Below are 21,688 nucleotides of genomic sequence, written 5' to 3'. Positions count from 1 at the left end.
TCCCCAGGACCTTTCTTTTGGAAAATGATTAGAGGCAATCAGTTAACTTCTCAGCTGCCTGAAACAATGGATAATATTTCCAGCTAACCACAAAGCTTTGAAGAAAAAGCTGGGGAATGAGATTCCTTGGGGCTTTGGAAAGCTTGGGCATATTCCTGGGAATCTACAAGATTACATGCATGCATAGGGCTGTGCACATGCTCAGGAAAGACCTCAATAGGTCCCAAGCTCTCACTCTGGCTGATCTTGAGCTCGGCATAAGCAGAAAGTGAAGACACAGGCAGAAGACAACGTGTGGCTGAGTGTTGAAGACATGCCCCAACATGTACACAGAGTCCCTTGGCCAAAACTGGGAGGATTTTTGGTTCCAGGAATTTAAGGAAATCTTTGTCTAATTATGAGCTGGCCACTAAACTAACCCAGCAGAGACTTCAATACAATAATTATTATTAAAGTACAGTGGAACAGGGTGAAGCCTGTTGTCCCTGAGACCTTGTAGAAACTAATTCTTGATCCACCAAGTTATAGATTTTGTAGCTCTGCCTGTATAGTCCCTATCTCTTTAAACCGACTGAAAAGGTAGGGAACTCATATCAGCCTGAATTGGTGGGTTCTTGGTCTCACTGACTTCAAGAACGAAGCCATGGACCCTTGCGGTGAGTGAGACAGTTCTTAAAGATGGTGTGTCTGGAGTTTGTTCCTTCTGATGTTTGGACGTGTTTGGAGTTTCTTCCTCCTGGTGGGTTCGTGGTCTCGCTGGCCTCAGGAGTGAAGCTGCAGACCTTCACGATGAGTGTTACAGCTCTTAAGGTGGCACGTCTAGAGTTGTTCATTTCTCCCGGTGGGTTTGTAGTCTCGCTGGCCTCAGGAGTGAAGCTGCAGACCTTCGCGGTGAGTGTTACAGCTCATAAAGGTGGCGTGGACCCAGGGAGTGAGCAGGAGCAAGATTTATTGCAAAGAGCAAAAGAACAAAGCTTCCACAATGTGGAAGGGGACCCAAGCCGGTTGCTGCTGCTGGCTGGGGCAGCCTGCTTTTATTCCCTTATGTGGCCCCACCCACATCCTTCTGATTGGTCCATTTTACAGAGAGCTGATTGGTCCGTTTTGACAGGGTGCTGATTGGCCCATTCACAATCCCTGAGCTAGACACAGAGCAGCCACTGGTGCATTCACAGTCCTCCAGCCAGACACAAAAGTTCTCCAAGTCCTCACCAGATTAACTAGACATCGAGCACCCACCAGTGCGTCTACAAACCTTGAGCCAGACACAGAGCACCGATTGGTGAGTTCACAAACCCAGAGCTAGACACAGAGTGCCTATCAGTGCATCTACAATCCTCCAGTCAGACACAAAGGCTCTCCAAGTCCCCACCAGACCCAGGAGCCCAGCTGGCTTCACCCAGTGGACTCTGCACCAGGGCCGCAGGCAGAGCTGCTCGCCAGTCCCACGTGGTGCACCCACGGTCCTCAGCCCCTGGGTGGTTGATGGGACCGGGCGCTGCAGAGCAGGGGGCGGCGCTCATTGGGGAGGCTCTGGCTGCACAGGAGTCCACCGGTTGGGAGGAGACTAGCATGGCGGGCTGCGGGTCCGGAGCCCTGCCCCATGGGGAGGCAGCTGAGGCCCAGCGAGAACTGAAGCACAGTGCCAGTGGGCCGGCACTGCTGGGGGGCTCAGTGCACCCCCCCCCACCCCGTAGCCTCTGGCCAGGGCGCCAAGCCCCTCACTGCCTGGGGCCGGCAATGCCAGCCAGCTGCTCTGAGTGTGGGGCCCACCAAGCCCACTCCTACCCGGAACTCGCGCTGGCCCGCGAGCACCTTGCGCAGCCTCGGTTACTGCCCGCGCCTCTCCCCCCATGCCTCCCGGCAAGCAGAGAGAGCCGTCTCTGGCTTCAGCCAGCCCAGAGAGGTGCTCCCACAGTGCAGCAGTGGGCCGAAGGGCTCCTCAAGCGCAGCCAGAGTGGGTGCTGAGGCTGAGTAGGCGCTGAGAGCGAGCGAGGGCTGCCAGCATGCCGTCACCTCTCAATCCCCCTTCTAAATAGGATACCCCAACTGCTGTTGGGAATTTGGCCGATGACTGCTCTAGCTACCTCCTGCTGGATAAGGGGCAATAAAGGGGCCCTGCAGTTGTAGTGTCCTCCAGAGGGGAGCTCTATAGACCAGTGAGAGTGCCAGCGGGTCGGTTGAAGGGTCCTTGGTAGAAGTTGTTAGTTAAGCTCATTTGGGGTTCCATTTGTAAGACCATCTGTAGCTTGATGGCCTTGATTCTGGAGGAAACAAATTTGACAAGAAGGTTAAAGATACAGGGCCCAAAGGCGAGTAACAGCAAGATGGCTGCCACGGGACCTAGAAAGGGGAGAAGCCATGTTGCTCAACTCCAGAGGTTGATGTAAGAATTTGAAAGGCGTTGTCTGATTTCAGAAGCCTTTTCCTGTAAATGCTGGGAGGCATCTCATACTATCCCTGACTGGTTAGTGTAAAAACAACACTCTTCCCCTAAGAAGGTGCAGAGTCCTCCTTTCTCAGCAGTCAGGAGGTCTAGGCCTCGGCAGTTTTGAAGAGTCACTGCTGCTAAAGAGTCTGTTTGGGATTGTAAAGTAAGGATAGATTTTGTTATTTCTTGCAAACTGAGAAATCCTTTGAGAGTGTGTGGTAGTAGGATAATGAAGTAGATAAACCAGCTATTCCGGTTCCTGTAGCAGTAGCCATTCCTAACCCTGTAAATAGGGGTATTACTTGTGTGACTGCACTGACAGACTTCAGCTTTGAGGGGTACTGATAAGGTCTGATTTCCTGGGGCAATATTAATGTTGGGACTTAGAAAGACTAAGGTGCAGGTGCCTGTCCAGTTAGCGGGGAGGCAGATATAGGCCAACATTCCACATAAGAAGAACATACCTTGGCTGGGTAGACAGAAATTTACCTTGGCTTTTAAAGGAATAGGACACACTGTTTTTTCTTTACTGCTTCCATCTCTTTCTTTCTCTTTGACTTGTCTCTGACTCCCTCTTTGTCTGTTTCTTCCTCTCTCTCTCTGACTTTCTATCTTTCCTTTCTGCTGGTGTTTCCCTGCCTCTGCCAGCCACTTATGCTACTGTTCTCCCCTATCCTTCCTCTTTTTGATGGCTGCAGCAGTGTAAGACTGCCACCTCCTTGGGTTTTTGCACTGTGTGCAATAACTCCATAATTTCCTTGTGGTATTTAATGGGGGTTCCCCCAGAAGTTAGGGACTCCCTTTCTTTCCATATTGCAGCATGGACATGTAGGATTAGATAAGCATACTTGCTATCTGTATACACATTTATTCTTTTCCCCTTTTCCAGTTCTAAGACTCGGGTAAGTGCCACTAGTTCTGCTAACTGGGCACTGGTCCCTGGGGGAAGAGACTTACTTTTTTTTTTTTTTTTTTTGAGACGGAGTCTGGCTCTGTCGCCCAAACTGGAGTGCAGTGGCCGGGTCTCAGCTCACTGCAAGCTCTGCCTTTCGGGTTCACGCCATTCTCCTGCCTCAGCCTTCCGAGTAGCTGGGACTATAGGCGTCCGCCACCTCGCCCGGCTAGTTTTTTGTATTTTTTTTTTTAGTAGAGACGGAGTTTCACCGTGTTAGCCGGGATGGTCTCGATCTCCTGACCTTGTGATCCGCCCGTCTCGGCCTCCCAAAGTGCTGGGATTACAGGCTTGAGCCACCGCGCCCGGCGAGACTTACTTTCAAGTACAGTTACATCACTAACTGTGGCATAACCTGCCCTTTGTATCCCCTTCTCCACAAATGAACTTCCATCAGTATATAGGTTAAGGTCAGGATTAGCTAAGGGGATTTCTAAGAGATCATCTCAGGCGGCATAAGTCTGGACTATAATTTGTTGGCAGTCATGCTCGATTGGTTCCCCATCCTCTGGGAGAAAAGTGGCAGGGTTGATGGCTACACATGAAAGTATTTGAAGCACCAGTCCCTTAAGGAGTAGCACCTGGCATCTAAGTAGGCGGTTGTCTGATAGCCATAAACTTCCTTTGGCACCTAATATGTCATTTATATCATGAGTAGTCCAGACAGTGAGATCCTTTCCTTGTATTATCTTGATAGCCTCTGACACTAAGACGGCCACTGCCTCAACTACCCATCAACAGTGAGGCCAGTCTTTTGCTACTACATCAATTTCCTTGCTTAGGTATGCCACTGGTTGTGGGGTTGTCCCATGAGTCTGAGTAAGGACTCCAAGAGCTATTCCTGCCTCTCTGTGACTTATAAAGAGAAGTTTTGTCCTGTGGGAAGGTTTAAAGCTGGAGCCTGCTTTAAAGTTTTGAAGGCTGTTTCTGCCTCTGGTTCCCATTCTACTGGATGAGTATTTGTCCTCTGGGTTTCCTTGATTATAGAGGGGCCTGGCTATCTCACTGTATCTGGGGATCCATAGTTGGCAAAAGCAGGGGATTCCAGGGAACCCCTGCAACTGTCTTAATGTCTTAGGGTGAGGATAAGCCAGTATAGGCTATATTCGTTCCTTGCTGAGGGCCCTGGTCCCTCTGACTAAGATTAGTCCTAGGCATTTGACCTGCTGTAGGCAAAGCTGGGCCTTCGACCTAGACACCTTGTACCCTTGATTAGCTAGAAAGTTCAAGAGATCTAGGGTAGCCTGCTGGCACAAGGCTTCCAAACTGGTAGCCAAAAGGAAATCATCCACATACTGAAGGACCAGAGTGCCTGGACTTGAGAAGTGGCCTAGATCTTGGGCCAGTGCCTGACCAAACAAGTGAGGGCTATCCCTAACTCGTTGGGGCAAGACTGTCCACATAAGTTGGGACGTGTGGTCTGTGGGATCCTCAAAGGCAAAGAGAAACTGGGAGCCAGAGGGCAGGGGAATACAGAATAAGGCATCCTTGAGGTTCAGAACTGTGAACCATTCTGCTTCCTCTGGTATTTGAGAGAGCAGGGTATAGGGGTTGGGTACAACTGTATATAGAGGAATTACTGCCTCATTTATGAGTCTAAGATCTTGCACTAGTCTCCACTGACTATTTGGTTTTTGTACTCCTAGAACTGGGGTGTTGCAGGGACTGCTGCATTTCCTTACTTAGCCTTGAGCTTTTAAATGTTTAACAATGTCCTGTAATCCTTTATGAGCTTCAGGTCTTAAGGAATATTGCCTTTGATAAGGAAAAGTGGTGGGATCTTTTAGCCTGATTTGGACTGGGCGAGCATTTTTTGCCCTTCCAAATTGTCCTTCCAATGCCCTGACTTCAGGGTTGATTCCCTCCTCAAGCAGGGGACAACAAATGGGTAACTTGTTCCCCATATTCATATAGATAATAGCTCCAGGTTTGGCTAATGTATCCCTCCCTAATAAGGGTGTGGGACTTTCAGGCATAACAAGAAAGGCATGTGAAAGCAGCAATGTCTCCCAATTACAACTGAGGTGGGAGAAATAGCTGGTTACAGGCTGTCCCAGGATTCCTCGGATGGTAACAGACCTTGAGGAAGTCGTCCAGGACAGGAGATTAACACTGAGAGAAGCTTGAGCCAGTGTCCAGGAGGAAGTCTATTTCCTGGCCCTCAATGGTTAAATGTACCCGGGGCTCTGTAAGGGTGATGACATGAGCTGGCGCTTTCCCTGGGCACCCTCAGTCCTGTTGTTGGATCATCTGGTTGGGGGCTTCTGACCCAGACAACCTTCATCCTCTGGGGCAGTGCACCTTCCAGTGATTGCCTCAGCATAGTGGACACGGACGAGGGGGCAGCTTATTTCTCATTGCACAGCCTTTTTTTAAAGTGTCCTAGTAAACCACACTGATAACAAGCCCTACTGGGTGATTGGCCTGCTCCATTTTCTGTCCTCTCTGAACCACCAAGGTCTGTCTGTCTGAGGGCCATGACTAAGGCTGTGGCCTTTCTCTGATCTCGCTTTTCCTTTTGGGCCTGTTTCTCTTGGTCCCTATTATAGAACACCGAGGTTGCCAGGTTTAATAATGCCTCCAAATTTTGTTCAGGACCCACGGCTTGCTTTTGGAGCTTTCTCCTGATATCTGCGGCTGATTGGGTAATAAACTTATCTTTTAGAATCAATTGACCCTCAAATGATTTGGGTGACAAGGGAGTATATTTTTTTAAGGCCTCCCGTAGCTGCTCGAGGAAGGCAGAAAGATTTTCTTCCTTTCCATGAGTTATGGTGGACATCATTGAATAATTCATGGGCTTTTTTCTAATTCTTTCTAGCGCACAGGTCAACACATGTTTACGACTCCAGTCCCCATGATCTGAGTCAAGGTCCCAATGGGGATCCATACTGGGGATGTCTTGCTGACTGGTAGGGAATTTGTCCCTTTCTTCGGCTGTCATTCTGTCATTTACTTGACTAAGATACCAGGTATCTCCAAACTCTCAGGCTGCAGCTAAAGGTGCATTATTTTCATTAAAGGCCAGGGTTTGATAGAACAGTAGCATGACATCTCTCCAAGTGAGGTCGAAGGTTTGCCCTAGAACCTGTGGGACATCTTTGTACCTATCAGGATCATCTGAAAACTTCCCCAGGTCTGCCCTGATCTGCTTTAAATCACAGAGGGAGAAGGGGACATGTACCCAGGTTGGGCCAAATTCCCCTCCCCCTACAGCTTGAAGGGCACATAACTGATAGCCTGGGGGGGGAGTTTGTGGTGCTTTGATGATTTCTTTGCTTATTTCCTTCTGGGCAGGGGAGATTAGAGGAGGATTATCATTCATAGGAAGGGGAGCTATAGGGAGGCTAGGATATGGGGGTAAGCTGAGAGGTCCTCCTGTGGGATGTAAATTGTAAGCTTTGCATAGTTGTATATTCTCCCTCAATGAAAAGAAAGCTTGGACATAAGGTATTTCACTCCATTTGCCTTCCCTCTTACAGAAAAGGTCAAGCTGCAGTATACTATTGTAATTTGTACTTCCCTCAGGTGGCCATTTTTCCCCATCAGAGAGAAAATATTGGAGCCAAGCCATAGTGCAGAAAAAAATGAGTTGCCTCTTTTTCAGGGTTTGTGGGTCAAAGTGGTCCCAATGACTTAGGATGCATTTCAAGGGTGAGCCTGTTGATGCCTGAGTGTTTCCCATCTGAAAGACAAAACCACCCACAGTTTTGGTTTGTTTTGTTTCTCCCCCGCCCAAGAACCCACAGCGGTCCCTGGACCCTGCTGATTGGAGTAGTTGTGCTCACCGACGCAGCAGCAGAAGCAACCCCTGCCTAAGAACCCGCAATGGTCCCTGGACCCTGCTGATCGGAATAGTTGCGCTCACCAACGCAGCAGCAGAAACACTAGTTTTCCTCCCAGAACACATGGGGGACCAAGGAAGGTCGGATTTAGTGGCCCTTACTGATGCATTCTCAAAAACCTGCACCCTTGCCTGTCCTCCTAGACCACAAGGAGGACCAAGAAGAATCAGATTTAGTGGCCCTTACTGATGCATTCTCGAAAACCTATTAGAGTCCTAAGCATTCTCCTGTTAGTATTGGGACTTTACCCATGTCCTATAAAGATGTTATGCCCCAAAAATGAAGTGGAGGGCCATACCCTGAGGGAAGGAAGGGATCTCCAGAGTTGGAATAGTGACACCTTTTGTCCTCACTTATATGAATAGGAAGGATACAATTTCTGAGGCTCCCCATATCCTAGCTTCATGAATAGATTTTGTTAGGCCCGCTTGTCTGAGGAAGGATCCTAAAATTCTAGATAGTCCCCCTTACGATGGGACTTTGGGCAAAAATTATGTCTTTCTGATTGGTGAGCCAGGGTGCCTAAAGGAGGTAACAGAGTCTTGGAGTTTATACTAGAAGTCATTCTTATAGGAGAAACTAGAAAAGCACCAGAGAGAGGAAGCGATTTTTAGAAGCAGGACTAACCTCAGAGAAGAGAGGTGAGAGGAAGTTTGCCTGGCAGGCATTAGGACCCAGGGGGCAAGGGTCAGGATAGATAGGATAGATGGGCAAGTCTCGCTTGGGTGACATGCCTTTGAGAGTTCTGCTCATGGCTGCAGGGTCAACCAGCTTGTTGTCGGGACCCCAGAGCTACATGGCTTTCCTCTCTGTCGGCCCTCAGCTCAGCCCAGAGGTACAGGAAAAGCAGAAGCTGGTTCTAGGCAAACCAACACTCCCAACTCTGAAGTGTCGGGGGTTGTTAGAGAGCCCTTTCCCAGAAAGCCTGACACCTGTGTCTTTACCTCGGCAGCCACGCTAGTTGTTTTTAACTGGCCGACAGGTGCCCGGTATTTAGCCCCTGAATTCTAAGGAAAAACAGGACAGAACAGCAAGTGAAAGGAGTCCGATGGTACTCACTGCTTGGCGATAGGTGATAGTCTCACCACTTGGTGATAGTCTCACCGCTTGGTGATAGGCGATAGTCTCTTCATGGTCGCCAAAATGTGTCTGGAATTGGTGGGTTCTTGGTCTCACTGACTTCAAGAATGAAGCCGTGGACCCTCGAGGTGAGTGTTACAGTTCTTAAAGATGGTGCGTCTGGAGTTTGTTCCTTCTGATGTTTGGACGTGTTCAGAGTTTCTTCCTTCATGGTGGGTTCATGGTCTCGCTGGCCTTAGGAGTGAAGCTGCATACCTTGGTGGTGAGTGTTACAGCTCATAAAGGTGGCATGGACCCAGAGTGAGCAGGAGCAAGATTTATTGCAAAGAGCAAAAGAACAAAGCTTCCACAACGTGGAAGGGGACCCAAAGGGGTTGCTGCTACTGGCTCGGGCAGCCTGCTTTTATTCCCTTATCTGGCCCCACCCACATCCTTCTGATTGGTCCATTTTACAGAGAGCTGATTGGTCCGTTTTGACAGGGTGCTGATTGGCCCGTTCACAATCCCTGAGCTAGACACAGCACCCACTGGTACATTCACAGTCCTCCAGCCAGACACAAAAGTTCTCCAAGTCCTCACCAGATTAACTAGACACAGAGCACCCACCAGTGCATCTCTAAACCTTAAGCCAGACACAGAGTCCGATGGGTGAGTTCACAAACCCTGAGCTAGACACAGAGCACCCATCAGTGCATCTACAATCCCCCAGTCAGACACAAAGGCTCTCCAAGTCCCCACCAGACCCAGGAGCCCAGCAGACTTCACTTAGTGGACTCCACACTGGGGCCGCAGGCAGAGCTGCTCGCCAGTCCCACGCCCTGTGCCCGCACTTCTCAGCCCCTCTGGGTGGTCAATGGGACTGGTCGCTGCAGAGCAGGGGGCGTCACTCGTCCGGGAGGCTCAGGCCCCACAGGAGCCCATGGCGGTGGGGAGGCTCAGGCATGGCTGGCTGCAGGTCCTGAGCCCTGCCCTGCGGGGAGGCAGCTGAGGCCCAGCAAGAATTCCAGCACAGCCGGCGGGCCGGGGCTGCTGGGGGACCTGGCACACCCCCCAGCAGCCGCCAGCCAGGGCGCCAAGCCCCTCACTACCCGGGTCAGCAGCACTGTCTGGCCACTCCGAGTGTAAGGCCCACCGAGCCCATGACCACCCGGAACTTGCGCTGGCCCGCAAGTGCCTTGCACGGCCTCGGTTCCCGCCCGTGCCTCTCCCCCACACCTCCTTGCAAGCAGAGATAGCTGGCTCCGGCCTGGGCCAGCCCAGGGAGGGGCTCCCACAGTGCAGCAGTGGGCCAAAGGGCTCCTCAAGCATGGCCAGAGTGGACGCGGAGGCTGAGGAGACGCCAAGAGCGAGCGAGGGCCACCAGCATGCCACCTCTCGTAGTCCCTATCTCTTTAAACAGACTGGGAAGGCAGGGAACTCATTTCAGCCTGATATATGGTTTGTTTACTTTTAAAGGCAAGACAAAGGTAGTTTGTGAAAATTTTAAAATAAAACGTATTGCTGTTAATCAGAAGCAATTGTACTGGAAATGATATTTTACTTCTGCACCTCATCCACTTCCCAGATTGCTTTTTCATCTGAGTTCTCCCTATGTAAGACCTGTTCCTCTTTCCTCCCTAGACCCCCATGTACATAATCTTCCCATGTCACTGCTTCTTGTTTCTGTTAATTTCATTTTCTGTTCTTTCATTTGTTCCATACATGTAGCCTTGATTCAGGGATGGCCATGGCCTCACATACGATATTCAGGGTGTCTATCTTTTAAGAGAAGAATCAAGAAGAATAGAGACTATAATGAACTTCTTGCTGGCCTAGCTAGGCCTGAGAGGGGGTGAAGTACAAGAGTCAAATTCTTTGGCTGCCACTTTGATCAGAGCCATCCCAAATGAAGCAGGGCAGTTGTCACAGGCTTCAAAGGGCTTTACTAATTTGACCAGATAACTGGCCAGTGACTCACTGAGACAGGGTTGGCGATAGAGAAATGGTATTTCTTTGGCCAGTACTATAAAAAGACCCAAGGCTTATATGCATACATGCTGTACATTCATCCAATGCTACCCATCCTCACCCCTATGAAGGCAATGCCAGAGAGGTTACCCTTTTCCTACAGTATACTCAAGTTACTTATTTTCTGATTTTCTCTCTCTTTTTAGGCTACACTAGATGTTCATTTAAAATGGATTTCTTCTGCCTGTGAGGGTTAGAGGGTAGGGTGGGGTGGTACACAGTGTGATTTGCCCTGCCTCAGTCCACCACCTCCTGGGGATGGCCTGACCTGGATAATCATTTTTAGCCTGGTATTTCCTGGGCATGGGCCAGGGGCTGAGGCCAGCAGCAGAGAGGCTAAGATGGCACAGGCTCCCTGTCAGATTTGGTAGTGATGAATTTTCACTGGGGAACAAAATGGCTGTTTCTAACTTCTTTAAATTTGAAACACTGCAGAGACTATCATCTTAGTAATTAAAATATATTGAGGAGAAAGGCTACTTAAATCCCTGAATGACTGGAATTCTGTAAGATATTTTAAGAAAGGTAATATCCCTGGTTAACAGGTTTTTGTTTGTTTGTTTGTTTGTTTGTTTGTTTGTTTGTTTTGAGATGGAACCTTGCTGTGTCACCAGGCTGGAGTGCAGTGATATAATCTCGGGTCACTGCAACCTCGGCCTCCCGGGTTCAAGCAATTCTCCTGCTTCAGCCTCCTGAGTAGCTGGGACTACAGGCACGCACCACCATGCCCAGCTAATTTTTGAATTTTTAGTAGAGACAGGGTTTCACCATGTTGGCCAGGCTGGTCTCGATCTCAGCTGTGTTTCTAAAAGTGCTTGTACAAATTATAATTTCAACTTCCAACAAAATATTTATATGATCAAAATAGACTCTTTTTTTTTTTTTTTTTTAATCAGAACAGACTCATTTATATTTAGGAGCATTTATTTCTATGAAAACAACGTGCCCTTGCCTTAGAAAACAAAAACAAAATAAAATAAAACAATTTATCCTTTCAAGGGATTTCTTTTAGAGAATCTCTGCAGCTACTTGTAGTTGTACAAATGGTCCCCTACTTTCTCTGTGCTCCCCTCCTCATAGGGGCTGATGAGCCCCCATGAGTTAAGAGGTGTGTGTTGAGTATCTTAGCTTTGAACTTGAAATATATTTTTCATAGATATAGTACCATAAACTATGAAATGAACTATCAATTTAAATTTTCTAGTTACAGATTAAAATAGGTTTTGTGGGCTGGCTTGGAAATATATTTACTATTTACAATATAATATCTCTCAAAAAATTATTATTATTTATTTATTTTTTAAGGAGATGGGGGTTGGCACTGAAAGTTCCAAGCTTCTAATCGTGGCTTAGTCCTTCTGGTAACCAGCCTCCATCCAGAAGCCCACCAAGAGATACTTCATTAAAACAGAAGATGCTCTTATCACCCAGGAAATTCATTAGGAGCTCTATGTCAGGAACCAGGGAGAAAGGCCATATTTCAGAACAAAAGTGAATTTGAGGAAAAGGTCTGCTAAAAGACTCAAGATTGACTTATGAAGGGGTACTATCTCAAAAGTTCTTTGTAGCTAATATTCTGAGAGAGGCCAGGCATGGTGGCTCACGCCTGTAATCCCAACACTTTGAAAGGCTGAGGTGGGAGAATTGCTTAAGGCCAGCAGTTCAAGACCACCCTGGCTAATACAGTGAAACCCCATCTCTTTTGGGACAAAAGTGAATTTGATGGCCAGGCACGGTGGCTCACGCCTGTAATCCCAGCACTTTGGGAGGCCGAGGCGGGCGGATCACAAGGTCAGGAGATCGAGACCACGGTGAAACCCCGTCTCTACTAAAAATACAAAAAATTAGCCGGGCGCGGTGACAGGCGCCTGTAGTCCCAGCTACTTGGGAGGCTGAGGCAGGAGAATGGCAGGAACCCAGGAGGCAGAGCTTGCAGTGAGCCGAGATCATGCCACTGCACTCCAGCCAGGGGGACAGAGCGAGACTCTGTCTCAAAAAAAAAAAAAAGTGAATTTGAATTTTAATTCCTCCCATATTGCATGGTCATAAGTTCAAAAAGTATGGCTTGTGAACTAGTGAGGTTTAGTTATATTTTGGGGGACACTTTATCTTCAGAGATAACCATGGTTGCGTGAGATGGGAAAATCAAACTGTTTTCTACTCTGACACTCACCACTCAATTCTTGTGATACCACATACCATGCAATTCTCCACAAGATACCAATAGTGTACCCTATAATTTAATTCAATTCTGACACTATCTGTCTGGAGTTAGAGTAAGATTCCATAGGCTGACAGCTCAGTTCCACAAGACTGCACCACTTCAGATACCAGTCATAAGTCCCAGCTATATGTGCTTCTGACTGACCAGCTATAAATTGGGGTTCCCATGACCCCCTCCTCGTGTTCCATAATTTAGGATGACTCACTGAACTCAGGGAAACACTTTGTTATGTTTACCCATTTATTATAAAGAATATCACAAAGGGTATAGATGGACAGCCAGATGGAGGAGATGCATAGGGCAAGGCATGTGGAAAGGGACACAGAGCAGCCATGCCCTCTTTAGGCATACCACCCCCCAGACACCTCCACATATTCAGCAACCCAGAAGTTCACCAAATCCCACAGTCCAAGGATTTTTATGAAGTCAATTTTTGACTCAGTCTCCACCCTTCCCAAAGGATGGGGGTTGGAACTGAAAGTTCCAAGCTTCTAATCATAGCTTAGTCTTTCTGGTAACCAGCCTCCATCCAGAAGCCCACCAAGAGATACTTCATTAGAACAGAAGATGACCCAGGAAATTCCCTAGGAGCTCTATGTCAGGAACCAGGCAGAGAGGCCAAATTTCAGAACAAAAGATGCACATAGTATCCCTATCACTCACCATAACAAAGGTTTTAGGAGCTCTGTGCCAGAAAACAGGGATAGAAACTAAATATATATTTCTTATTATATCTTAATAGTCATCTGTGAATACCAAGAACAAGTTATATTTACCGTTAACTTCAAGATCCTTCTTTGCAGAAGCCATATGTGAATAAAATGGCAAATAAAAATACTATGAAAACATCTGGTCTTCCAGCTAAAATATTACCATATACACAGTTGTACAAACATTCAGGCTTGTCACAGCACCTTCCAAGCCACTGGCCGCTGGAAACCTCGCAATACAAACCTCATGATATTCCCTGTGACATGGGCAGGAGTTAGGTGTGCATGTATTGTGTCACCTCAATACACTCAGAGTAGGGAAAGCTCGATAACGGGCTATTTACAAAGAAGGCCCTATGGTATAAAATGTTTTGAAGTAACTGTGGCCAAATGAATTTTTAGAGATGGTGTTAAATGGGACTTTGAGAAAGGGAAGGTCAAAAGAGATGGTCAAGAGGAAATCCTTCAGCTAAAGGATTTAGAGGTCTTGTGAGTGTCTTTGTTCCTCAAGGAAAAGGAATTGCTTTCATTAGATTCAAGCTGCTGACCTTTCACCTTCAGAGCAAAGGTAATAATCAGTCAGCTACAGAGGTAAGCCCCTTCTATTAAATTTTACTTAAGTTTCTTTCATTTTCTTTCAGTTTTATCCAAGTATGAAAACCAGATTACTATTTTCACTGACTACCTAGAAGAATATCCAGATACAGATGAGCTGGTATGGATCTTAGGGAAGCAGCATCTCCTTAAAACAGGTAAGATTTGGTAGCATTTGTCTGTAAGAACCCAGATGAGGTAGGCATCTGTGGTTCAGGGTTTGTACTTTTTCTTCTTGGGTTGGCAGAGCATTTTCTTGCTTAATGTTAATGCTACTCTGAAGTGGATTTACCTTGTAGTCAACGGAGCTTAAGTCTCAGAACTTTTGCTTGGACAGGCCCCTTCCAAGGCCCCGAAAGGCCCTAGTAATATGTTTACAAGGTTATAGGTTTTTGCACAATTTGCACAGGTAATATATTTTTATTCTGTTCCTTAAAGGAGAATCCCCAAATTCTAGAAGCCTTGGGTTTCAAAAAACACGGACCCACTCCTGGTATCACTAACCAGTCTCTAGCCTTTCGTGATTGGGCTACATATTTATTACTCTCACATGCTTCTCTGGCCAGATAAAAACACTCAGGGACTTCTAGATAACCCATGGATCTCAGAAACAATATCAGACCTAGTAAGTTTTTCTTATGTTTTAGATCTTTTGCTGACCGTGGCACTGTCTCAGTTTATTCTGATTTTGTATAGAACTTCTAGCCACTACAGCTAGATGGAAAGGAGGCTTTAATTTTTCTTCCTTACCATTACATTCTTATAGATTGGGAAAGAAAGACCTTTTAACCTGAAACTGCTAACAACCCAGCACCCAGATAAAGCCAGAGCTTAGAAAGAGGCAGCTCTGAGATTTGTATCTTTCTGAGGAGACATCCTCTTCAGAGGCCCTCACTTAGCTTGGAGGAAGGAACAGGAAGAGGCTGATGAAAAGGCAGGAGAGGAAGTTAGGCATTGTCAGCTCCTCCTGAGCCTGGCTTCATTATTTTGATTGGAGAATTGTGAACAGTGGAAAGCCGGGAGCTAGCGATTAGGAGACCTTTTTTATTTAGACTCTTCTAACTCAGGTAAGTCACTTTCTCTTTCTGGATCTTAACTTCCTTCAGTGATACTTAAAATGAGGGGATTGGAGGGAATCTTCTAATTCTGCATTCCATGACAGGTTGCCAAATCCACTCATATTCAAATGTTAAATTGGGAAGTGCCTTTCAAAGTGAAATCACTGTTAAAATGTCCATGCAACTTCCCCAGCATAAAGCCACACAGGAACACATAAAGACTGTCAGAGGCAGAAGTGAGGGTGTGGACATTTAAGAGGACGGGTATATAACAGCTAACATTTGTCACAGGTTCACTGCGTACTATTCACCATGTAAGCACTTTACGTGTATTATCTTTTGAATACTCACAACTCAATGAAGTAGGTACTATAATTCTCCCCATTTATGGATGAGGAAACTGAAGCCCAGAGAGGTTAAGTTAACCAGCTTACACGGCTGGTAATTAGCAGAGTCAGGGTTCAAACCCAATCAAAGTATGACTTCAGGTGTCTTACTATTAACCATTATACATCTGCTTCCCTGAATGTGCTAGGCACTGGGGCATGGAAGGGAAGGAAAATACAGATAGCTCAACTTTTCGACTTCTTCCAAAGAAAAGGAATACAGAAAAGAGAAACTATTGGCCCAAAGTAGATTTCCCTTTGTTCTTTTTAAGTGCAGTGACTATAAATTTTATACAGAATATAATACAGACATGTTGTTGAGAAGAGGGAGAGAGGTGACTAAGAAAGACAGTCACATCTAAGTACAGATAAAATTGTGGAAGCCATATTTGTGGCCCATCAAAGTAAATTTATGTCATAAAATACAAGAAAGCATGCTTTGAAAAAAGACACAAAAACATTTGTGATATTATATATGCATTTAGATTGTAAGTGCCGGTTGCACTAGGTGCTATAGATACATTTCTTACACACCTAATTTGCTTAGTAGGGCATTTCCTTTTTATTTAAAGATGCATGTGTGCATGCACAGACACACATGCGCACACACAAACAAGCCAACCAATAGTTTTTGTTTTGTTTTATTTTGTTTTGCTTGAGACAAGGTCTCTCTGTTACTCAGGCTAGAGTACAGTGGTGATCATAGCTCACTGCAGCCTCGAACTCCTGGACTCAAGTGATCCTCATACCTCATTCTTTTTGTAGAGATGGGGTCTCACTATGTTGTCCAGGCTGGTCTTCAATTCCTGGCCTCAAGCAATATTCCTGTCTCAGCCTCCCAAAGCACTGGGATTAGAGGTGTGAGTCACTGGGCCTAGCCAAACCTCTAGTTTTAGATAAGGGATGATGGGTGCTGATATAAGATCCAGCCAACCATCATTCAGGCTGGGGCTGATAGTCTTGTTAGTGGGTTCTCTAGGATCCTTAATTTTCTTATTCCTTGTCTTGTGGCAATGATCCCAGTGTTTGTAACTGTCAGGACTGTGGAATTCAGTGAAAAGATGACAGGAGCTACCCAATGTCATTACACCAGTCAAGTAGCTCTGGTCAAACCATAGGTTGGGAGAAATACTGAAATTATTTGGCTAAAATGAGAATGGGTTTCCTGTGAATTTACCTAGCCCCATAATAATGGAATTGACTGGTTATTTGAAATTAAGTTAGCAGCTGGCTCAGAAGTAAAGATGGGTATTTTTAGATATGGTGATTTAATTTTAATTTTACATTTAATTACAGAAAAATCTAAGCTGTTGTCTGATATAAGTGCTCGTCTATGGTTTACATACAGAAGGAAATTTTCACCAATTGGTAGGTATATCATTTGTTTTACTGTGCTTTGTTCCTTGTGGATAGCTTGCCTGAGGTTATCAGTGACTTCATAGAAACCTCAGAATTAATAGCTCACTATAGCAAAGAATTCGATTTAGGGGACTAGGTAAACCTTACACTTCATCCAAAAGTTTCATTGCTAAAGTATCCTTTCACATATGGCTCTATGGCATTGAGGGGTTATGACTGTATACTTTTGACCCCACCTCCAAGTGTTCAGGCACCAGATGATATTACTTGTTATACTTTTGAGATTAAGGGGAAAAATCACATAAGCCTTTAATTTGTATAATATCTATTAAATTACAATCCACTGCATTGTGGAACTACTTGATTATTAATGAAAATTGTGTCTTGAAAGAAAGAAAATAATTTATTTGGTTTTTTTCCCCCTTATGACACGAAAGCACCTTGCCATTGAGAGACAAATTACAGTAGTTTCCTTGGAACTAATTCTAGGCTATTACCAGCTGTCAACTAGAAAAAAGGACAATTCAATAGGTGAAGTGAATGTGCTGTTTTCATAAAGGATATACAACACATTTGCAAGTAGGGTGGCTACTTCCTAGTATCATGGCCCTGTAGGAAAAGGACCTACAAATAGTGACATTTACTCTTCTAAGAGGACACTAGAATGAAATCAACCTTTCTGTTCAGTGCCAAAAATGAAGGTCACACAGACTTTTCCTTTCTTTTTTTTTTTTTTTTCTCTCCCCAGAAATACACCAGTCAGTAACAAACAAAAGAACAGTGTTTAGTAACCAGTGGTTCTGAACTGTTAACTTTATCTGGCTGTGGAGCTCTTTGCAAGGCTGGAAAATATTTCTAATTTTACTCTGCCAATATTTTGGCAATAGATGATCTCTTCTTTATGTGGGCCTCATTGCATCTTTTCCCTACTAATCTGGCCAATAATCCCCGCATTAGCAACAATCAAAAGGCACCCTTTCCAGGTCATAAAGTGACTCACTCCTTCCCATCTTGTTGTTGTAACTTTCCTTCAGTCCCCACAACTAAGAGAAAGGGGTGACCACCTTGACCCACTTGTCTTACAAGATTGATGACCCCCTTTGAAGTTAGTCTTCTGAGATTGTGCTTATAGCATATTTTTCCATTTCCACACTGGGAAAAGAAAACAATGAAAACAACATACCCTGTCTGCCATACAAGTTATCTGATTTCATTGGCCCCTTGGAAAAGAATATTGAGCTCACCCTGGCCTCATATGTGGGATTTTCTTTGCATAAGGTGTTCTTAAAATAGAACCTGTTGTCTTATTTCATTTATTAACTAATTTTATACCTTTTAAAGATACATTTCTAATTCATTAATATGGGTTTAAATTATGATCATACTCAAAACATCAAGTATTTGTGTCATCCTCTATGGGTTCTAGAACACTTTCACAGATATTCTCTCAGTTCTTACAATACCCACTGATAGTAGGCAGAGTATGTACTATTATGCTCAGCCTATAGATGAGATTTAGATTAGATAACTAGAGACTGGTCTTCTGATGCCTCATCTAGGGATCTTTCCCCTATTTTACAATGTCCTTCTTGCTGTTCAGATCTTCATAATATATACTCAGAATAGTCATGAGCCTTCCAAATCTCTTTGACCATTTTGATGATTGCCTTTGGTAGTATTTGTTCTTTACCTAAGTAAGACTGGCTTCCCTGAGAATTTCAGGGCCATGCAAGTGAGCTATGCAAGGCAAGGTTTGGGTCTGGCAGATGATGACATGGAATGGACTAAGGGTTGGTATTCATACATGGCAGTCACCTACCAAAATTGCATGTATACCTAGAAGTCTTCAAGCAGAAAACATAATGGACACATTTAGTTCATTTGCTTGTTTTATGTTTGGCCGTAGAACTTGTTTTGGTTGACTCAGTACTGTGTTTGCAAGTTCCAACTGTATACCCAAATCTTGTTTGATCTGTGGGTATATCTGTCACCTCGCTTTTCAGAGTATATATATTTGCCTGTCTTGTGTGAGTCCCAAGTATGCTAATGTTTCAGGAAAGGGCAGTTTGAGGAACCCATATTCATTCCCTTCCATTTTGCCAACAGGGGGAACGGGCCCTTCATCAGATGCTGGTTGGGGATGTATGCTACGCTGTGGACAGATGATGCTGGCTCAAGCCCTTATCTGTAGACACTTGGGAAGGGGTGAGTTAAATTTGTTTTATAAACTTTCTCAGAGACCTCTGCAGTGTCACTTGCTACTATTGATTTAGTTTGATGCTGAGCCTTGGGAACACTCAGTAATAAACTTGCAGGTCTTAAAATGCTCTCTGCAAGCTCAAGTGGTGGGGCTGACAAGTCAACAAAGCCCCTCATAAGAAGGAAACAGCTTCCTTGTGAGTCACCAAGCCAGGGAGTTATTTTCCTGGGACAGAACTGAACATTGAGGGAGGTGTGTCATTTATCCTTTCCATCTTTGCTATTGTTTGAGTAAGTCCTTAGAAATGCAAGATAACAAAGGCAGCAGGAAGAAGGGTGTGGTGGTAAGTCTCTTTCTTGACCTTGTTTAAGATATCTGCCTGGTGAAGGATGTAAGTGACCTAAAGGAAGTGCATAGAGGGAGCTGGTACTATTTTGGTTTTGGTTCACTAAGGATGTCCAGCTGATGATGAAGGAATCTTCAAATTTGCTTCCTTGGGAGGACATTCAATTAAGAGCCTTCTGATAATGGTTGTTGGAACTCTTTTTTTTTTTTTTTTTTTTTTTGAGTCAGAGTTTCGCTCTGTCTCCCAGGTTGGAGTGCAGTGGTGCAATCTTGGCTCACTGCAACCTGTGACCCCCGGGTTCAAGCGATTCTCCGCCTCAGCCTCCTGAGTAGCTGGGATTATAGGTGCCTGCCACCGTGCCTGGACGCCTGGCTGATTTTTGTAATTTTAGTAGAAATGGGGTTTTGCCATGTTGGCCAGGCTGATCTTGAACTCCTGACCTCAGATGATCCACCCGCCTCGGCCTCCCAAAGTGCTGGGATTATAGGCATGAGCCACTGCACCTGGCTGGTTGTTGGAACTCTTGAGTCTTGCTTTCTTAAGACATGTACATGCTTCCCTATGGGCATCTGAAGGATGGGGTTGGCTGCATGCCAGTTCAGGCACTTAGGTGAAGGTCCATTTAGACTTGGGGATGAGAGAGCGAAAGGACACTTTGGATGAAATTGGGCTGCTGAACTCATTGGCTGTTGCTAATTGAGGTTCAGAAGTATAGAAACATCATTTTCCTTTTCCCGCTGTGCAAACTCACAGATTTTGCTACAGCTCTCAGAGAGGATTGGAGAAGGGCCCAGGGAGGTTTCAGGGCTTATTGCCTTCTCTTCAGGGTTTGGGATATCCTGCTTGCCCTGGGTAGTATAATAATTTCCATTTTACAGATGAGGAAACCAAGGCTCAGGGAAGTGATGTGATTTACCCAGGGTAAAACAGCAAGAAATCAAAGATTTGGGGATAAAATAAAGATATTCCAACTCCTTGTCCAGTGATTTCCCTTGTTTATACATGCTTCTTGGTATAGATCCATTCTCACTATTTAATTTTTTTTTTTTTTCATTTATAACACACTTCAAAATGATTATTTTGGAAGCAAGTTCTGGAAGTAGGGAGCAAACTGGAAAAAAAAAAAAAAAAAAAAACAAACTCCACAGTCAGCAGTCTCAATTGTTCTAATACAAAAGCAAGTAACAGGAAGAAGCTGGAAAAAGATCTTGTAGCTAAAATGCGTTAAAAGAGTAATTTTGTAAAGATGTCTTTTGGATTGTTTCCTATTCAGCTATTTTAAAATTAAGGTAGAGTATTCACTTACCATTGTCGTCAGCAAATATTTAGTGGTATTTAGCAGCCAGCTAATTAGGATTTCTCCAGACTTGGACAATTTGGTAGCTAATGAAAAGAAGTTGGATGTGGTTCCAACTTCTGAGGGCTGTGCTGGATCCAAAGTTAAAAACTTTGGTTTTAGCAACACTAGAAGCAAAAAATAACTGAAGAGTCTTGAGATAATGGCCTTTGGCTTCAAGTGTAGTTCAGTCTTTATTTCAAACTCTCTCTAAAACCTCAGGAGAGAAATTTGTCTTGGAAGCAAACTAAGCCTCAAAAATCTGTCCCATTAGACAGTGTTTCTAGAGCTGAGAGGATTGCAGTGATTCCAGAGAGTTTTTGCAGTTGTCCTCAGTAAGTTACAAATGGCCTCTGTAGGATTTAGGGAGCTGTGCTGAAGGCACAGACAGTATCCGTACAGATGTAGTTATTTTGGCTTTGGTCTTAGGGAAACCTTGAACACCTGATAGCACAGTTATTTGTTTTCCCAAAGCTCAGTATGGACTTTTTAAAAGGTGGTGTAAAAACGACAGCATGCAATTTTTTTAAGCTTCCTTAGTTGTGAGCTGTGTATATTCCCCTGTGAACTGTTGTATATCAGAATAGCACTTCTTACCCGTGAGATCCTTTTGTCAATGCTGCCAAAATATAAGAGCAAAAGCCATTGCCGTCTATGTGGAGATGAGACGCTGTGGCATCTGGCTTATATATCAGTGTACTGCCGGGCTTTGTGGTGACCTCCTGTTCACTGAGTCACTGAGCCAGAAAGGCCTTTGTGACATTGTTTTTATATAATATTGATCCAGCTCTAGCCCTTGGGTTAAGTCAATTCCTTGGTCAACTTCTTGTTTTGCTTTTACTATATACTCAGTGAGTCTTTGAAAGCAATCACTTTCCAGATGTCTTTGTTATCAAAATGAAAGATACTTAGGAATGTTCTAACTTGATCATTCCTGCCTTCTAGATGTGGTGCCTTTGTTTTCCTTCTAACTTTGTAGTTACAATAAAAGTGCAGAGAGGTAATAAACAGTTATAAAAATGTTTCTAACCCATTTTTTTTTTCTTAAAAAGACTGGAGCTGGGAGAAACAAAAAGAACAACCCAAAGAATACCAACGCATCCTACAGTGCTTCTTAGATAGAAAAGATTGTTGCTACTCTATCCATCAAATGGGTAAGG

The 21,688-nt window shown here is 44.9% G+C and overlaps 1 protein-coding gene across 2 annotated transcripts in view; it reads left to right on the top strand.

Annotated features, from left to right (window-relative positions):
• The window catches only part of ATG4A (autophagy related 4A cysteine peptidase), a 75,953-nt gene that overhangs the window by 34,444 nt on the left and 19,821 nt on the right, over positions 1-21,688 (top strand). For both annotated transcript variants that reach the window (XM_023202999.2, XM_023203000.1), the window contains exons 2-5: positions 13,891-14,001; positions 16,584-16,655; positions 18,753-18,851; positions 21,581-21,682. In XM_023202999.2, coding sequence (XP_023058767.1) covers positions 13,891-14,001; positions 16,584-16,655; positions 18,753-18,851; positions 21,581-21,682 — 384 coding nt within the window. The remainder of the gene's footprint in view (positions 1-13,890; positions 14,002-16,583; positions 16,656-18,752; positions 18,852-21,580; positions 21,683-21,688) is intronic.

The sequence above is a fragment of the Piliocolobus tephrosceles genome, chromosome 12 (assembly GCF_002776525.5).
Source record: "Piliocolobus tephrosceles isolate RC106 chromosome 12, ASM277652v3, whole genome shotgun sequence".
NCBI lineage: Eukaryota > Metazoa > Chordata > Mammalia > Primates > Cercopithecidae > Piliocolobus > Piliocolobus tephrosceles.
This window is presented reverse-complemented; position numbering and strand designations above follow the sequence as displayed.